Raw genomic sequence first — 18,813 nt, 5'->3', positions numbered from 1 at the left:
ATTGCCTGAACCCAGGAGGCAGAGGTTGCAGTGAGCAGAGATCACACCATTGCACTCCAGCCTGGGTAACAAGAGCGAAACTCCATCTCATAAAATAAAATAAAATAAAATAAAATAAAATAAAATAAAATAAACTATAGCTTGACTCTTAAATTTACCCCACTCCTCAGGAAGAGAAGTGAAATGTGGCCGGCAGCCATTTCCAGGAGACCAGAAGAGGGTAAATGAATACTCAAGATTTACAGCGTCGAAAGGCTATATTGAGGATAATTCTTCTGTAAAAGACAAGGTGGTGAAAACTAACAAATGAAGCCTGTCATCCTACCTGGGGCTCCTAAAAGAGTTTTGGAACCTCTTTTTCATGTCACTATGTTGCTGGTCTAGCTTCCTAAGGCACTGAGCTGCTAGCCTGTATTTTACAGTGTTACAAAAATATACATCAACATCTTTATCATCCTCTCGTCCTGCCCCCACCCTTCTAAATTACTTTTCCCTTTTAGTTTGAGTCCAGGCTATTTTTTAACTAACTGTAGATTTTCTTTTTTTTTTGCCCCATGATCACTGGGAAATATGCAAGGCATAGCTATAAAAATGGCTGAACAGATTTGTAAACAGATGTATCATTATATGTTTATGTACATATATACAACATGATCCCTCAATGAGATAACCTAAGGAGGCTGAAAACTTCTCCTAAAGATGCTGCCTTGGCAAAGACATTTTCAAAAGTCCTGCTTGGGTAGTGATGCCAGGCCCTGATGTGAAACCCAATACAGTTTATTTCACTGGAGTTTCGTCTTGTTTGGATCTGATGTTGTGCCACATTAAAGGTACAATGTGGCTAGATTGGCTAGATCTGAACCCAAACGATATCTGGCCATTCATCCGAAAGGCACAACGATTTTCACCAGAGTCTGCAGTAGTGAGATTCTGCAGCAGAGCTCAGACAAACCTCGCGGCACTGGCCCAGTCCTTGCAGTTCTGCAAAGTGGCTATGCTGAAGGTGTACTCACTGTGGTCACTCTGCCCTCTGTGCTCCCACCACCCTGGGCCCGGCCTCTCACGGAATGACTGCAGCCTACTGCAGTGGAGAACTGGAAATGTATCTCTTGCTGCCCTCTATCCCCACCCACCCTCAAGACTGAGACTTAGAATCCCCTTGCCCAGCACTGTTGCAGATGGGAGGTTTGCTGCACTGAGCTGCTGCGCCAGTCACATGATACCACGCACGTTCCCAAGTGGTACTGCCGCTGTCCCGAGGCCTATCTCTTCTCCCTCTCATACTGGGATCTCACTGGGAGAAAGTCTAGGCGGATTCCTGCTCTGCTGCTGGGTCTTCTCTTATGGCAGTGTGGTTTCAGGGGATAGGGCAAACAGAGTATTTGTTGCATTTATTTGTTCTATCACTACAGAAGAAGTATTTCAAAATGTGTACAAAAGGATACTCTGTTCCTCCAGTGGTACATCCCTTGTTCACAGGTAAACAGCAATAACTTAACATCATCATAGAGGCAGACTGGAAATATTATAACTGCATTCCTCATTTACAATCCTGTGCATGTACTTGCCAGAAGGGCAGCTGAATACCTAAAGCTGTACTGGATACAACAGATTCGACCTGAACAATCACCACAAACAACATTATAAAAAAGTGTATTAGAAAGTATTGGAAACAATATTGCATATTAATATGTGGTTACACATGTTCACAGTGAGTGCCATCGCACCGAAAGCATATGTGCTTCTTTTTTCCTGATGCCTGTACATCTTAAATAAGTCTCATAATTTTGGTTTATCTTAAAGTAAAAATACACTGAAATGAATAAGAGAGATACGGATTTTAAAAGAGTTGACCATTCATTATTGCTGGAACTGAAGAAAGGAAGGATACATCGGCGTCATGATTTGTTTGAGTAAGTCCAGTTCATGTCGTGTTTGTTTTGGCAAGAAAAGGACACGACAAAACTCATAGTGCAGTCAAAAAAAAAAACAAAAAAAAAAAAAAAAAAAGAGAGAGAGAGAAAAGCACAAAACAGGAGGGAAAACCATATAACAAACCTACATCTCAGGTAGCTCTTTCTTAAGGAAGATCCTAAGATTTTATTATGGGGCTAAGTCTAAATTTGAAATGGGACATGCTGCTATCTGAAGCAACAGGTGCTAGGACTTATCCTTTGGTGCTAATGCAATGATAATGCGATGTTTTTTAGTGACTCTTGGATTAGGATAATCACACTCTCTAGGTACAAATTACAGAAGGAATATGAGGCAAGGGGCTGAGATTCAGGCTATCCACATCCTGGGAAGCTGGGGTGGCAGGGAGCGGGAGGGAACAAAAAACAGTGATTTCTAGCTGTAATCAACAGGCCAAGCTGTTATGGGTAACCCTCCTGTCTCCAATATTTACTTCAAACACAACGAGAGGGCATGGCATCTAGGCACACAGCAGTACACAGCGGTACCCAAGACACATACTCATGCCATCATACAACAGAATGAACTACACAACGAAAAATGTGAGGTCATGCAAACTCCTACTTTTACCAGCCAGAAGAGAAACTTCAGCAACTTTTGGTATATGATATGACCACCTTTCAAACATAAGTTAATTACTTGCTGACATAATATGAAACCTTACTTTAAATACAAGAGTTTCAAAGAAAAATGGTGTTACACTATAAAACCACAACAGAAGGCGTGGAAAGAGACATTTATATTGGCTATAAAAGCAGTGAGAGGAAAGGGCAAAGCAGTTTAGAAAAGAATTCCTGCAGCCACTATTTACAGTTCTGGTTTGAGCTTTGTTTGAATTCCACTTGAAAAATAACTTTCTTCAACCAATTGACACAGTGGGATGAATGGAAAAGGACAGAGTAGGTGAACTTTGCAACAAACCCAAGAGAGTCTCTTAGAGAGACCCTAAGAAGGCTCTCACCTTAGAGATGTTAACTTGGATAAGGCGCATCTTTCTCTGTAATTGCATATTGAATGAGTGCTGTCTAAAGCCCTTGCTCCTCTCTCTTCCTTCGCTCAGTGCATCGGTGCAGCTATGTTGTTTATTCCAGTTTCCAAATGCCACACCCTTCTGTAAGCAGAGAAATCCATGACTCAAGAATGCTATCTTTGTAAACTCCATCCTTTCCACAAAACTCAAATGTTTATGAGAAAATATGTTTTTGAAGACTGAAGGGAAATAATTCATTTATAGAATTTGTCATGATTCCACAGGATCACAAGTCAGGCTTGATACTGCTGACTGGGAATATTGAGAATATTCTTCAAGTGCCTTATTTTATTTATTTATTTTTCTTGGAAGGCTTCCCAGACCTTTGATAGGTTTAGAATTCATTCAGGTCCGTGGTTCTCCGACAGGAGTGATTTCTCCTCAAAGGGAACAGTTGGTGGTACGTGGAGACAGTTTGGGTTGTCAATTTGGGGTGCTACCAGCCTCTCCTGGGTAGTGACCAGGGATGCTGCTGAATATCCTACGATGCACAGGAGAGCTCCCTCCCAACAAATAAGTATTCAGCCCGAAATGTCATAGTGCTGAGACTAAGTACCCCTGTTTGGATTAAATGCTGAGGTGCTTATGTACAATTTCCCCTCTGTTGCTTCATCTTGGGACAGTGTTGGTGAAGTGTTGTAAATATTTGAAATGGTGTATTCTTCATTGCCTAGGTGGTTGAGAGTAATGACCTTAATGATAGCATTAATTTTGAAGGAGACCTTTGCCGGTTGGGATTAGAATCTCCACACACCTTTCCTGGGCTTTAGTGCCTCCACGTCATCGCATGGATGGGCAGGGTTCTCACCTGCAGCGCCACCTGCCTCCTCTTTCCTGGGGGATCTGGTGGCATTACTATCTGAGGGTCTGGCTCAGTCCCTCGATTGCCCTGTGCATTCCAATATCCCACAGGTGCAGAGCCAGCATGTGAATACACATGCTGCTTTACCTTTACAGAAAAGAGCTTCACCATGTTTGAAAGCTTATTTTCAAACAGGTGAGTTCTGTGTGTTAGCAAAAGAGATGCTGGGCTTCATGTAGTTCATTAAGCTGAAAATTAATGATCATTCTAAATCACTCTTTTATGGGCTTTAAAATGAGAATAATATACAGTGAGAAGAGGGAAAGAAATTTACCAACACTGAAAAATTCAGGCTTGTGGCTACAAACAGATGTACATAACTAAAATGAGGACTAGAACTGGATTTCTTCAGGAAATGAGGCTTCTTCTGCTCTTAGGTGGAACCAGCCAGGGAAGGAACAGATCTGAAATAAAGTTTGGTTTCTGATGAATGTTGCCGTTTGAGAGGTTCAAAACTAATGAAGATCCAAATTTCAGGACTGGTTTTTAAATTGTAGTGATAGACTTGGGGGCCATTAAAGGCATGGGAGTGAAAAAGTGGGGAACTGGGCTCCCCAGATATGCCCACAGGAAGACCGGCTCCTCCTATGCCGGCAGCAAGCCTTGGGAGGGTCAGGTCATCTGAGCAGTCTCCGCAAAGCCAGTGAATCCAGGAGGAGCCGAAAGGCCCTAGTCTGACCTCTCCCTCCACCCAGGGCAGATAGACAGACAAGACTTTCCCCAAACAGTTCATTTTCCTACGCAGAATACGACTTAAAATAGTATTTTCTCTCAAAAGTGCAGCCTCTCAGCCCTAGCTGCATGTAGCCTGAAGCTGGCCTGGGCACAGACTGTTGGCCCTGCTGTATGGGCATTTGGGTGGTGGCACGTCTGTCCTGTCTGCTCACTGGCAGAACCACAGGCAGGAGCTGTGCTCCCTGTGTCTGGGACTGGAAAAGACCTGGCGTGTGAACCCCGTGTTTAGCACAGAGACCAGCACGCTCCTTCCTCGGCTATGGCCTATTTGATCTATTTCTCTCTGAAAATTTAGACTAATCATTTGGAAAAGGGGATTCTAGGAAGCAACAGGTGAGGGAACCTCAGCCAGCAGTCTGGGGAAACATCGAGGAAGGTAGCAGGTCTGGGTGCTCCCAATGCAGCCCTGCCTCTAAAAATAAAAATCTTTTCAAAAGCAAATCAAACCCCAACCAACTCAAACATAAAACGAAAAACAGCTACAAATCCAAGCACAACGTTATCTGGTCCAGTCCAGTCTATGCTGCTGGCGGGAGCGAGGAGGCGGCAGTCCTTGTGCTTTTCCTGGGGGTGGCTCGGGGGGGACGCGGGGTGCTTTAGCTCATGTGGAAGCGGTGCTCCCCCCGCGTTATGTGCGACGAGAACTCGTACCGGTCCTGGCTGTGGTAGCCGCACATGTTGCACTCAAAAGGATCACGGAAGCCGTGGCAGCCCATGTGGATGGTGTACATGACGTGATCCAGGAAGAGCACCCGGCAGTGTTCGCACTTGTACACCTTCATCTGCTCCCCGCTGGTGCTGACCACGCGGAGCGCGTCCTGCGAGTTCTCGGAGGCGGCGCGCAGCAGGTCGTAGGCGCGGTGCTCCTCCTTGAGCGACAGCCCGTTGCGCGCGTGCGGGGCGATGTGGTTGGTCAGGTAGATGAGGCCGCTGCGCTGCTCCTCGTTGTTGCTCTCGGTGTCCGTGGAGTCTTGGCAGCTGTTGCTCGGGGACGCCTCGCGCTCCGAGGGCACCGACTTGGCCTTGGAGAGCAGCAGCATGTTCTCCACGGCGCTGTCCTGGGCCGAGTGGTTGGAGCGCGGGGTGCCGTCCGCGAGCGGCTTGTGCAGCTGGTACATGGGGCTGATGACCGGGACCACCTCGGGGCCGCCCGGGGGCGTCTGCACCAGCGGGCGCAGGGACTCGGCCCCCAGGTAGTTGATGGCGTTGTTGATGGCTTGGTCCATCACGTGGGACTTCATCATCTCGTTCTCCTTCTCGTAGCTGGCGCTGCTGTCGTAGGGCATGTCGGACAGGCCCTTGTCCCCTGTGGGAGGCAGGTGACAGTGAGTGGGGGGTGACCACCTCCAGAACCGGTCAGGTCCGGCAGCGACGGCTGAAATCTACGCCTGGGGAGGGGAAGGGGAACACTGCCTGGGGGCCCAGCGCGCCTGCGGACACATCACACCTGCACCACACCCCATGCATCTGTCTAGGGGGGCAACGAGCCAGGACCTACCCATCATACTCACTTAAAGAGATTTTGTTGGATGAATGAATAAATAGGCGAACCAAAGATTAATTGACTTGAATTGAATTATGTTACTGTATTTCATTTCATATTTGAAATAGCGTATTTTAAATGATGCATTTTCAGTAGAGTATTCTCAGTAATTTACAACTAAATTCTACATTTATTGACTTAAAATACATAATAATTATTATTCATTATATACAATATATTTAAAATATGGGATGTTTAATAATTTTAATGATCTAGCATAAAATTTAATCAAAATCCGTGATGACTGTATATTTTTAATAATAAAATGACACATTTTTGACAAACAGCCAAAAGGTAGATGAGCTCTGATTTGTGATGAGAGTGGAAAGGATACTCAGACTTAAAAGTAGCTCTCTGTAGTCGGCAGGCCTGAAGCAGGCTCGGCAGAAACACTCGATGGAGGGCAGGAAGTGCGGCAGGAAGCTGCAGGGAAGACACTTGCTATTCATCTGTTATTTTAAAAAAGTACTGAGAACTACTGATGTAACTACTGTAGAGGTATCATCAGTGACTGGGCCCTGGCCTCAAGAAACTTCTTATCTAACATCATCAGTTCACAGGAGTCCATGAGCTCATTTCGCTGGCAATCGTGAAACAGGAGCCTAGATTTGGCTTGTTCAGTTAGCTTTGGAGTAAACATCTTAATAAAAACAGAACTTCTTGAAGACATACCTTCTCAATAATCATGGCTTAATTAGGAAGTTCATTAATGACAGTAACTGCACCCTTACTGGCAAGACTGTGGCTGTGTTCTACCCTCAGTGGTGGTACATTAATGAATCAAAACACACGAGCCCATCCAGGGAATGTTTGAACAGTTCATATCTTACCGCTATTCTGTGTATTTCCTTCCTTCAACACATGTGGATGGGACAGAGGGACAGAACGGTGAGCAAGTAAGAGTGGTCCCCATCCTTAGCCCCAAACAGCTACTAGGGGAGGGTAGGTAGAAGTTCATGCATGATCGCACAGATAATTCCTTCCATCTGAGAATCCATGAAGACAAGGGGAGCTTGCTATGAGAGCGTTACATAGGCTTCCGATCTTGTAAGAGTCAGCCTGACAAGGAGGGTTTTTGTGTCCCACTGTCGGGGATAACAAGAAGGAAGGTTCTGAAGGGAGAAGAGGCTGAGAGAAGAGGCTGGGAGGTGTGACAGGACCAGGTGAAGGTCAGGGAACCAGAGCCCCAGGTGGGGGCAGTGCTGGAGAGATATCCAGGAGGGACAGGCAGAGGCCAGCCAGGCAGAGACTTTGTCTAAAGGAAAATGAAAACCACTCAAGGATTTGAAGGAAGAAGTGGTCTTCTCATTCACTGTGGAAAGAACAGACTGAAGAGGGGCAAAAGTGAGGGATAATTCGAGACTTCCCCAAAGTGCAGGTTATGGCTGATGGTGGCTCATGGGGGTGGTGACAAGGGAAGGTTCCACCACCTCCCACGGTGCACCTGACACTGAGGGCTTCAGCTGGTTCTTACTAACAGAAAGATAAACTACCCTGTAATTCACAAATTTACTAATAGTCCTTTTATAAAATCTGTGACCATTAAGAATCTTCCAGGAATATATGCCCCATTATACTATAAAGTACCTTTGAGTTTCATGTCTTCTTTTGTAATGGGTATGTAACACATAATAGCTTGGTTTCTGTCTGTTTTCATATACTGGTGGTCAGAAGTGGCACATACTCTGATTACAGAAAGAAAACTTGTGCATGGCCAATTATACCCTCCCAGAAACAGAACAGGATGAAAACTCTATGAAGCCAATGGTAGGGACCAAAGAAGTGGTGTTTCTCTCCCTTAAAGGTCAGAAAAAGTAACGTATAACGTTGCTGAAACCACACACGTTTTTTTTGTGTTGAGCAACTAAATGTCCTGTTACTTTTACGACAGAGCAGGACAATCCATTCTAGTTTGTATCCAAGTCTATCCCTCTACCTAATCAAGGCAAGAAAAGGAGGAGAATGGACTTTGTAGCCAATTTTGCTAAACATAAAAGTCTTTCCAGCCCCACTGGAAAGATGCTTTCCCACCTAATCATCCTGTCTCTCCCCAAGTCATGGTTCAGTGGTTTCCCAAGCAACCACTGAAATCTGTTGTTTTCAAAACCTGGTATCACAACAAATGGGTGTACGAAAAAAATCAACACATATGCCAGATTACTGTGGCACTTGGAAATTAGCCATTGAATTTCTCTTCCCTACTATCCAACAAAACAAGAAAAATAAAAACCTATAAATTTCACCAACAGCAATCAGCTGAAAGAACATGTCACGTATAGAAATCAAATATTATATATATACAACTACATATATAATACATATTTCATTATGGTGTGTATGAGTACACACACACACACACACACACACACACACACCAAAGACTGGAAAGAAACAGAGAATTCTGGCATGAGATGTAGGGCAAAGCTTGGCTGCTAATCTCATTTCCAAATCTTTAGGTGCAAGTCAACAATAACCTCAGCATTTTCCCTCATAGCCTCATATTTATACAGACGTGATTCAAATAGGTATCTGTTTCCTGTTCTGATCAAAACAGCAGTTGAAACCTTGGCTGGCAAGAATCAGATGACCATGGAGAAGTAAGCCCCTGGGGGCTCCCTGGGACAGAAGCAAAGTCCTCCGTGGTCTACAGTGAAGGGGCAGATGGCCCAAAGCCCCAGAGTATCTCCTGTGGGGATGAAGCATTCCCCAACTTGGTTCACTGCTGATGGCTTAGGGCATTTAGCTAAATTTCAGATGAGGGAGCGAAGGCAAAGGAAAAGTATTTTAACAAAGGCTGCAGTTTTCCTCACCAAACTCCTCCAACCCCATCTTTGGCATTCGTTCAGGAGTTAGAAAACTCAATAGCTCTCACAGGAAAAAAAAAATAGAGTGGGAAGAAGGTTGAAACGTCAATCAAACTGTATCAGACCAAGTAGAACAAGCAAGATGAAAAGAAATGCCATGGTTACTATGAAAATATTTTCTAGTAATACAGGGAAGAAAGGAAGTAAAACACAGACCATTGAGAACATCCTAGGGGAAAAAGTCCTTAATTCCAAGAAGAGAGGAAATGCCTCATAATTGCTTCACAACATGGAACCAATTTAAAAAATATGCAAAATAAAATGCAAAAGCAACAGAATAAGAGAAAGAAAGAGATTTCAGATTTCAGAAAACAAAATAAGGAGAAAAATAATATTATTACAGAATTAATGCATGGATTAAAAATAGCAAGTAATAGAACAGGAACTACTAAAAATTAAATTACTGACAGAGGAAAACCACAAGAGAACAGTGAGTAATGTAAAAATAGACAAAGAAATAAACAAATAACTTAAAGAACTGTTAACGGATATGGAAGACAAATTAACATACAGACAACTGGTATCCCTCAACAGAGATCACAATAGATGGAACAAAACATATTTATATAAAAGAGAATTTCCCAGAAATAGAGAAAAAAGGGACTCTCTAGATGAAATGGTAGGAAATTTTTATTCAGAATGAATAGACCAAGATACATCCTAATTAGGGTATTTAACTTCAAGGTTAAAGAAAGAACCCTCAGGCATTCAGGAATAAAATGCAAATCACCTTAAAGAAGAAACAGTTACACTAGACTTTGATGTCTCCATAGCAACATTCAACAAGCAATGCCATCAGCAAAATCTAGAGTTCTCAAGGGAGAAAACAAAACAAAACAAAACAGTGACCCAAGACCCTAGGCTCTGTCAAAATGCTCGTCAAAAACAAAGGCAATAGGCCACCATCCTCAAACACAACACAGCCACAGAACACCTACAGAAACTTTCTGGAAAAAGTTGCTTGAATGTAAAGTCCAATCAGTTAAGAGATTAATCAAAATAAACAGAAATAGGGATAAAAGGGCAGGGTCTGATCCTCGAATCTATTTAAATAGAGTTAGTAATAAATAAACTGCTATGAATTATGATTACAGAACAGAATGTGAATATTACAAAGCTGAACAATGTGAAAATAGTAAGATACTGTGAACACTGGAATGCTGAGGTGTCCTTATTTTTCAAAGCAGTGAACCAGTAGATACTGTTTAAAGTGAAACAACTGGATTTAAAAAATAATTCAAATTTCGTAATGTTTTTAATACATAAGACATATTTTTAATCTTAGAGGAGCCTTTAAAAATAATATTCCTGGCCGGGCGCGGTGGCTCAAGCCTGTAATCCCAGCACTTTGGGAGGCCGAGGCGGGTGGATCACGAGGTCAAGAGATTGAGACCATCCTGGTCAACATGGTGAAACCCCGTCTGTACTAAAAATACAAAAAATTAGCTGGGCACGGTGGCGCGTGCCTGTAATCCCAGCTACTCAGGAGGCTGAGGCAGGAGAATTGCCTGAACCCAGGAGGTGGAGGTTGCGGTGAGCCGAGATCGCGCCATTGCACTCCAGCCTGGGTAAAAAGCGTGAAACTCCCTCTCAAAAAAAAAAAATAATAAAAATAATATTCCTTTATGTGAGAGAATATTTAAGATAAGCCAGTTCTCCAGTTTTGTTTGGGTCTTTTTTCACCTCCTGAATTTAAAGCATGTATAAAATGTCAGAATCTTTATGAAGATATTTATTTCCTATTTACCTATCCATCAATCTAACTATTCATCGGCCTATCCACTCACATACATATGCATAGGAAGATATTTGGATGCTTCCATGTTTTTAATACTGGTAATTTCTGGGTGTTGAGATTTGTGGTGATTTGAAAACATTTATCTTTGCATTAAAATTCCTTATATTAACTTTGTGTTACTTTAATAATATAACAGGGTTTCTTTTTCTTATAAAAGAAGAAAATATACCAAAGAAATGATAATGGGTAGCAGGAATATTGGTAATTGTTGTTTTCCTCTTTGTGCTTTTCTCTAAGACAGAAATGTTCCTACCTCACGCACCAGTCTAAAAACAACAAGTATTACTATTTAATATAATCCCTTTTCTAATTAGATGAATCAGTCCTGCTCTCCTGTATGTGATGATCTCAGAGGAGGAGATCTTTAATGGCCCCGATGGTGAGGAATGTTGCTGGCAAAACAACAACTCATACTCATGTCCAAGTTTCAGGTAAAAATTTTAACCATAGGTTATAGATGAATAAAGCACAACTATATGCCACTGAGCAACGGTCAACATGAAAATCCTCTCATCTTACATTCTTAAGATGCTTTCTAGTGTCGACAGCACCATCACATCCATCACCCCTTCTGAGCCTCAGAATAGCTCTGGGAGGAGGCAGGGCAATAGGTCCACACCCATTCCACAGATGGCAACACTGAGCCCAGCACCATGCTCAAGGCCACCACCAGTCACTCCTACCTGGAGCTGACTCTGAAGCATGGAGCTCTCAACTGAAGCACTACTGGGCCAGCTTGTATGAGAACAGCTGCATTCCTACTCTCTTTCCAAGTTCACATGAAGGTTAAATTCGGCACCTGAGAAGTGGGGCAAGGCCTTAGAGACTCACTGGCCTTTTCATTTTAGGGCTGCAGAAGCTGTGACACATTAGGAATGACTGATGGAAATCTCATCAAGCTGAAGTGGGGATAAGGTAGGCATTTTAGGGCAGGAAGAGGCATTATTTTACAAATGAAATGCCAATCACCCACAGATCGTGCAGCTGCTTGTGAGTCTTGTGCTCCTAACTTCTCTTCTGCTACCCTTGCCCACTGTGCCCACTGTGTCCCCTTGGGACTCTTTCCTCTTCGCTTTGCCCCGTCAGAGCACTGTGTTGCTTAGTTCGTCTACCAACATGGAAGCATGCCAAGCCAACGCCCACATTGTGGTCTCACAGCGGCGGGGCTGGGGAGTGGCTCCAGTAGTTTCACAGATGAATTTCTCATTTGTTTTCAAGTCTCCAAAGCTAAAAGGGGCTGTGAATGTTCATTCACCAAAGCATTCTGCAGGCTCCTCACTTGACAGAGGATGCCGTCCCTGCTTCTCAGGTCAGCAACCCTTCATTCCCCTTGCACACACTCACTGCCTTATCTCTGCCCATCTCCCAGTCAACACCCATCTCTCTGTCACTATGTCCATCCCAGGTGGCCTCCACATAGATGCTGGTGCTATCCTTTCCATCAAGAGCACACTACTTTACTTGAGTGTGCTGTAGATGCTGGCTGCCCAGGGGGCAGCCTGTGGGCCCTGTGCCCACTGCTGTTGGAATCCCACCGCTTATGCTCAGCACAGGATGTCACTCCTGCTCTGTTCAGGAAGGTGGGATCTCCCTCGTTTTCATGATCCAAAGGCTCAGGCCTATGTGGACACCTCCTCACTGCCTCAGCCAGTGGCTTTCATTCCTTTTGTAAACTGAATCCTTCTCTCTCTTGCTCCTCTTGATCCCCAACCTGTGACAAACCACTATTTAATCCAAAGGTCAAAAAGGAGCCCTGTTTGAAACTGAGGCTGGTGCCCAGTACGTGGCCTTGCCTCTGTCCTTCCCCCTTCCTGCCATCCTGCAGGTCAACAGGTGCCCTCTGGGACCCCTGGCCTCACTAGCCCCTGTTCTGGCCCCACCTCTCTCCCACCACAACTTCCCCATGTGTCACAGGTACCAGAGGTCCTTGAAAATCAACACGTCAAAATCAGAACCCCGTCTTTTCCCAGAACCTGGTGCTATCCTTTCCATCAAGAGCACACTACTTTACTTGAGTGTGTGTGACTCCCGGTTTCCTTCACCCAATCCCTCCCCTCACTGCTACGTTCCTCCGGACACCAACCCTTCCCCTTCACAAGCCTCTCTTTCCAAGCCCGCTGCAGCCGCCTCCCCTTTTCCGGTCATTTTTGGTACTTGCTGTCTTTACTGTCCTAGCCATTGCGCTCATCAAAAATATACCAGTGCTTCTTTCCTGCTGACTGAATGAAGGGTCTCTCTCTTACCTGGTGTCGGAAGCCATTCGTACTGTAGTAGAGCTGCCTGGGACAGCTTCACTTTTCCTGCCTCCCCATGGGGACCTGAGTTAAGCTGGGAACACTCCCTGCTCCTCCGTCATGTCCTCAGGCCCTCACTCCAGCCCTCGTGGTCAGCATTCCGGTTTCTCACTGATTTTATCCATCTGCCTAGATTGCCCCATTCTTCCAACACCTAGAATGTGCAGAAACCCTATCCCTCTTCCAAGGTTCATCTCAGCTTCATGAAGCGCTTACTGGTCCTCTTTCCTGGACAGAGTTAACCTTCACGCTGAGGGTTTCCAAATGTTCTCACATCCTGGCAGTCATGGGATGTTCACAATCACCCCGTGACATGCTAAAGCATGGAACCAAGGCAGCAGAGCTGGCGAGTGTCAGTGGCTCTGTACTGACTCTGCACCAGTCCCCAAACCTCGCGCCTTTCCATCGGACCCTGGCTCCGACCCTGAGGCGTCTGGCTGGATGGTGGTGTTGGTGTGCCTATCACCTGCTCTGGGCAATGCTCCTAGAGAGAAGCATGGTCTTGTTCTTCCTTTTTATCTCTCAAAGCATTAAGCAAAACAGCAATCCTAGCTAAACCCAGTCTTCAGCAGACACTTCTCAGGGGTCAGTCACTGTACAATTCCTCCCATGAACCTTTCAGAGTCCCCATAAGGGGAACGTTAAGAGCTTCATGTGAAAAATGAGGATTTGAAGCTCAGAGAAGCCAGCTAGGCCTGGAGTGTCCTGCAGTGTAATGTCCCCAGCTGAGCCAGGCCCACACTCTCCACCCCGTGCACGGTGGCCCAACGTCCCCTTAGGGGCGATGCCCACAGGCAGATCACAGTGCAGGCCGCAGACACTACACAATCACATCTAGGAAAAACTGGCAGGAGATTTGTTATTTCTAAGCCACTTACTGGAAACAATTCTAAGATATTTAAGGAATGATATAGCTTACCAATTTTTGCTTTTGAAAAATATCTCATTTTTTTCCCTTTCTTGTACGCTCAACTCATTTCCACTTGCACCTAAAACACCCACATAGTTGTTTTTAAAGAGACAGCAAACATTTAACTCTTACCAAGAAATTTCTGAGGCATAGAGCTCTTACGCTTGGCGACGTTACTTGCTAGTCTGTCCAGCACGAGGGATCTCTCTGATCCTATCTTGCACAGGTCTTCTGCCATCTCACTGTGATTAGTTTCTTCTTTAATGACTAAAGTCAAAGACAGTTAAAGAGGCCAGTTTAGAAATGCCTTATGTTTAAAGGGTTCAGTCACGTCCAATGTGAAATCTGACATCTGTTAAGTGCCTACAAGAGCCAGGCCCTTCCTAGAGATTAATTCTAATCTTCCCAGCAACACTGCCAGACAGGCAGAGGCAGCCCCAGCAATGCCAACGACCAGCCACCTGCAAAGGCTTCTTCCTCCGACAGCTGCTCACCACACATTGTCCCCTTTATGTCCAAATGCACAGGCACCACCACCATCGCCAGGGGCTGGACTGGATTAAGCAACGATGTCCCTTGGACAAGTCCTTTTAACTTTCAAAATACTCCACTACTCACTCAGTCCTAACAGTAGCCCCGTGAGATGCAAAGAACTGTCTGACCTAACGTCTGACTTCACGGACCAGCACAATGAACTGAGATACAAAAAAGTGGCCCCCAAAGTCCCGCAACAGATCTGGGCAATGTGGAGAAAAAACCAGAACCCCTTATCTCTGAACACACGGCAAACTCCTGAAACCCAAAGCCCCCCTGACTATTGTAGAGAATTCAGAAATCACGGAGGTGAATGTTGATGTGTGGCCCATTTCTAGTCATTCTCAATTGTTCTATGTCATCTCTTTGCATAATTGAAGGTACAACTTTGTATCCTGTGTAGCAGCATCTATCTTTACATCTAGTTATTGCAGTTGGAGTTCTAAAAATATAACTCATTTACCTGCAATTTATCCCCGTGTGTAAGGAGCTGATAATGTAAACTGACTACCTTAAATGCCTGATCAATTCTTCCTATACTGTTCCTGCCTTATGCTTCCTCCTGCCTCAGGTATTTCACGCTGATTTATCACGGGGTCTTCGGTAGGTTTATCCATCTCTATTACTGATTTGTCTGCCTATTCTTCAAAGAGTTCCATCCATTTTTAGCCACATTTTCATACATCACTTGACATTACTCTTCACTTAGAACTTTGCCAATTATCTCATGTATATATCCAGATACTTTAGGATACATGATTACCAGATTCCGGTAAGATATACAGGCCAGTTTTATGTTGAAGTGATGCTGTAATTTGGGCAGGGGCCCATGGACAGCATCCAGCCCGCTCCACCTCTCCAACCTCCCACATTTTCTTTCTTGCCTCAGTATGGTTTGCTGATTTTCTTCATTTCTAAGTATTTTATGTTTTCATTGCTATTACAAATGTGACTTTGAAAACACATACTTCAAATCAGCTATTGTAGCTGGTATATTTTTTAACATTTGAAATATGTGTGTTTTATTAAATGGCAAACATATATAGCTCACATCCTGATTTATATGCAAGATAAACATAAATCCATAAAATCCAATTCCACTGGTCACACACTTCATCTATTAAGCTAATGTGCTTTCTGACATGTCCATCCTTCTCTGCAAAGCCGCGCACACAGCCTGCCCAGGGCTCCCAGCAATCAGGGGTCTTCCTCTGCACCATGGCACAGGGCTTCCCAAAAGCCTCCACCCCCAGAGTCGATTACAGAAAGGAACAAGTGAGCCTGATGCTCCCGAGTCATGGGCTACCCTGTCCTTAGACACATGCATCTCCAAAGGCCGGTGACTCTGTGCACCAGAGGCTCAAGAGAAACTTATTTTTTTCTATAAAGACATTGAGAAATTATAACAGGTGACCCAAAAGCTTTTTACTAAAGAAAATTATATTCAGAAAAATTCATCTTTTTCTACATCACTAGCAGAGGCTTTGATTTTACTGAAACCACCCAATCTAATGGGGCTTTAGGGGTGGGGAAAGAGACTACTCGCCCATCCATCTGAGCAGAGATGAGGGGTTCTCAGAGGGGAACAGAGGAGGAGAGATGCATCAGAAGGCACAGGTTCCACCCAGCCAGGCTCAGCACAGCTGGAATGACCAAGCCCCTGCTTGTCTTCCTAGCCCCAAGCGTAGTTCGGGAGGATTTCCGTCAAAGTCCTTTTATGGATCCCCTCAATGCTCCAAGTTCCTTAAACCAGCAGGAACTACCAGGGTTAGGTGTTGGCAAAGGCAAAAACCAAAGATGACTGTCAAAAGGTGTATAATCATTTTGCACCTTTTGATGCCACACCAGACAGAAACAATTCAATGTAATTAAGTGCGGGCCTGGCTCTGTCTGCTGCCACACTGAAACCAGATCACTGCTCCTTCCTAGAGAAGCTTTCATGCTTCCTGAGTGTGGGGACGTAGAGGCATCACTGTGGTAGTCCAAGTAACTTAACAATCAAAGTGAATAAATTAACATCTTAGGGTGAAATTGACACTCATCACAGAGTAATATTTAATACACATACTGGGACATAATCTTACTGACAAAGAGACCAACAGAGAAGGATTAGCTTGAAGATGTCAGTATGTCAGTGGCCGAAACGTCCATGTTTAGGTAAGTACCTGACACATGTCTACGCTCCTGCTCACACCCGGATCTACTCCCTCACGTTTCTCTCAGAGCGTTACTATGAGGATGGCTAGGCATGAATTATCACTCACATTTAAGTGACGAGCTCTGAGTCACATTCAAAAACAGAAAACCCAAACCCAGGTCCCAGTGAAATGAGTGCTGCCTCTCCTGCTCTGAGAGCAGCCCCTCGCAGCTGGCTGCGCACTGCAGCTTGTTTCTCTAGTAATGAATGCAGTGGAGGAGACAGACAGAAACAATATACTGTTTCTTTTGTTCACTTTGTCTTTTCAATTCTATGTGCATATCAGATTACTGTATTCAACAGGGCTTGCTATTATCAATTAGAAGTCCTCAGTAAATATTCGTTGAGTAAATAAAATGGCTTATTAAGCATTAATATGTAAACTACATCATTAGGAGCACTTACTTCCAAGACCCATTCATTTATTTTTTACAGAGAAAATGGTATTTGAGTGTTGACATTTTATTTCAAAGGAACATAATCATCTCCTCATCCATTAGTCTTCTGTCATGCAGTCTTGCCATGTGCATAAATAACTGTTAAATTACTATTACTATTATTTTAATATCCACTTTCTTCTCTTCCACTCACCCTCAATACCTTTCCATTCCAGGCCTGAGATTTTGAAAGAAGCCAAATGATAATTTAATGGTATCTTCCCATTTCACCGGTGAGAAAATTGAGGCCCAGAGGAATCTCCTGTGAGCCCCAGGTCCCTGGCTGACTGGCAGAGGAGACAGCATCTGGGTGCAGAGCTCTGGCCAGATGAGATGCTGCCTCTCCATGCCGAGACTAACCAGAATCCATTTTTAGCCATTCTCAACATTGTTTCTTCCTGCTCTCAGCTGCCATTAATAATCTGAGGGTACTCTGGTGAATTTTCCCTTTAGAACCATTTGTTAAAGTCAGAAAGGTGAATAAGGCTTAATAAATTCTCCACCATTGGTTGAATTTCGACCTCACAGTCTAGTGATGATTTTTCCAGGGGCAGTGCTAGATGAATACTGTTTTGAAAGAGATTAACTTTATTTGATCTCTTTATAAATTGCTTATCTCTTAAATAATTAGGAAGGAACCTTTTATAACATTGCCATTCCCCCGGGTGAATCCAGCCTTCCTTAGTGATCTCCACATCAATTACTCTACAGCCTCTGGGGTCGGAACCCAGTGCCATCTCCTTATGCAACACACTTCAGAGCATCACAGCTCCTACAAAAGAAGTCGCTTTCCCTCTCATCCTCTGACAGCCTCAATACTATCAACTACAGGGGGCTTCCAACAAACTTCAGCCTCACACTCCAGGCAGGCGTGGATACCATGCCCTCGGTCTGAACTGACACTTAAAATCACAGCCTCGAAGTTCTTATTTGATCAACTTTTTAAAAAAAATGTTTTAAAACAAGATTTTGCATTTTATTCTGTTTACAAAGAAATGATCACTACTTGAGGTGTTTTTTTTTGTTGTTGTTTTAAAACCACCAACATCCAAGAAACAACCCCAAAACTTTTAAGGTCACTGCTATCCTCATTTCTCCTGATTGGAAACGGGAAGGGTTTTAAAATCAAGCTCTCTCTGGTCAGATGAGAACCTAGAAAGCTGGGAAGCACAGTGTGCTTCTGGTGAAACTGTGATGTTATTGGCCAAAAACTGCCCTCCCTCCCAGCCCAGGCGGGAAGCAGGCCCGTGGCTCTGCTCCTGAGGCTGCTTGCAGAGCGCCCTCCTTCCCCGCCGTGCTGGGGGGAGAGCCGACCAGGCTGGCCTCCAAGCAGCAGCGCTTACCTGGGTACAGTGTGCCCGGAAGGCCCATGCTTTCCAAGTAGTTGTGGCAGCGCTCTTTATGTTCCTCTAAAGAGCTTCGCTGTTTATAGCTTCGGCCACAATATCCACATTTGTGAGGTTTACCAACTGCAGAAAACACAATTGAGTTCAAGACCCCAATTAAATGTCAGCCTTACGTGTAAGGGGAATGCATGCAATACAATTATTACCAAAAAAAGTTAAAAAAAAATTCTACCCTTGAGAGCTAAAAGTGTTATGGACTTGGTCAAAATTACTGAATTTAAAAATGTTA

General features: G+C 44.2%; 1 protein-coding gene across 12 annotated transcripts in view; it reads right to left on the bottom strand.

The window, feature by feature from the left end:
• Positions 1-1,377: 1,377 nt before the first annotated feature.
• Positions 1,378-18,813, bottom strand: part of IKZF1 (IKAROS family zinc finger 1) — a 99,484-nt gene continuing 82,048 nt past the window's right edge. For 7 of the 12 annotated variants that reach the window (XM_035253388.3, XM_035253389.3, XM_078342435.1 and 4 more), the window contains 3 exons: positions 18,522-18,647; positions 14,143-14,277; positions 1,378-5,907 (listed from right to left, as the gene is read on the bottom strand). In XM_035253388.3, the coding sequence (XP_035109279.1) occupies positions 5,198-5,907; positions 14,143-14,277; positions 18,522-18,647 (971 nt within the window). In that variant the 3' untranslated portion in view covers positions 1,378-5,197. The remainder of the gene's footprint in view (positions 5,908-14,142; positions 14,278-18,521; positions 18,648-18,813) is intronic. The other 5 variants (XM_017975181.4, XM_017975184.4, XM_017975190.4 and 2 more) reach the window with 2 other exon arrangements.

The sequence above is a fragment of the Callithrix jacchus genome, chromosome 11 (genome assembly GCF_049354715.1).
Source record: "Callithrix jacchus isolate 240 chromosome 11, calJac240_pri, whole genome shotgun sequence".
NCBI lineage: Eukaryota > Metazoa > Chordata > Mammalia > Primates > Cebidae > Callithrix > Callithrix jacchus.
The sequence above is the reverse complement of the archived record's forward strand: the minus strand, read 5'-3'. Positions and strand labels throughout refer to the sequence as shown.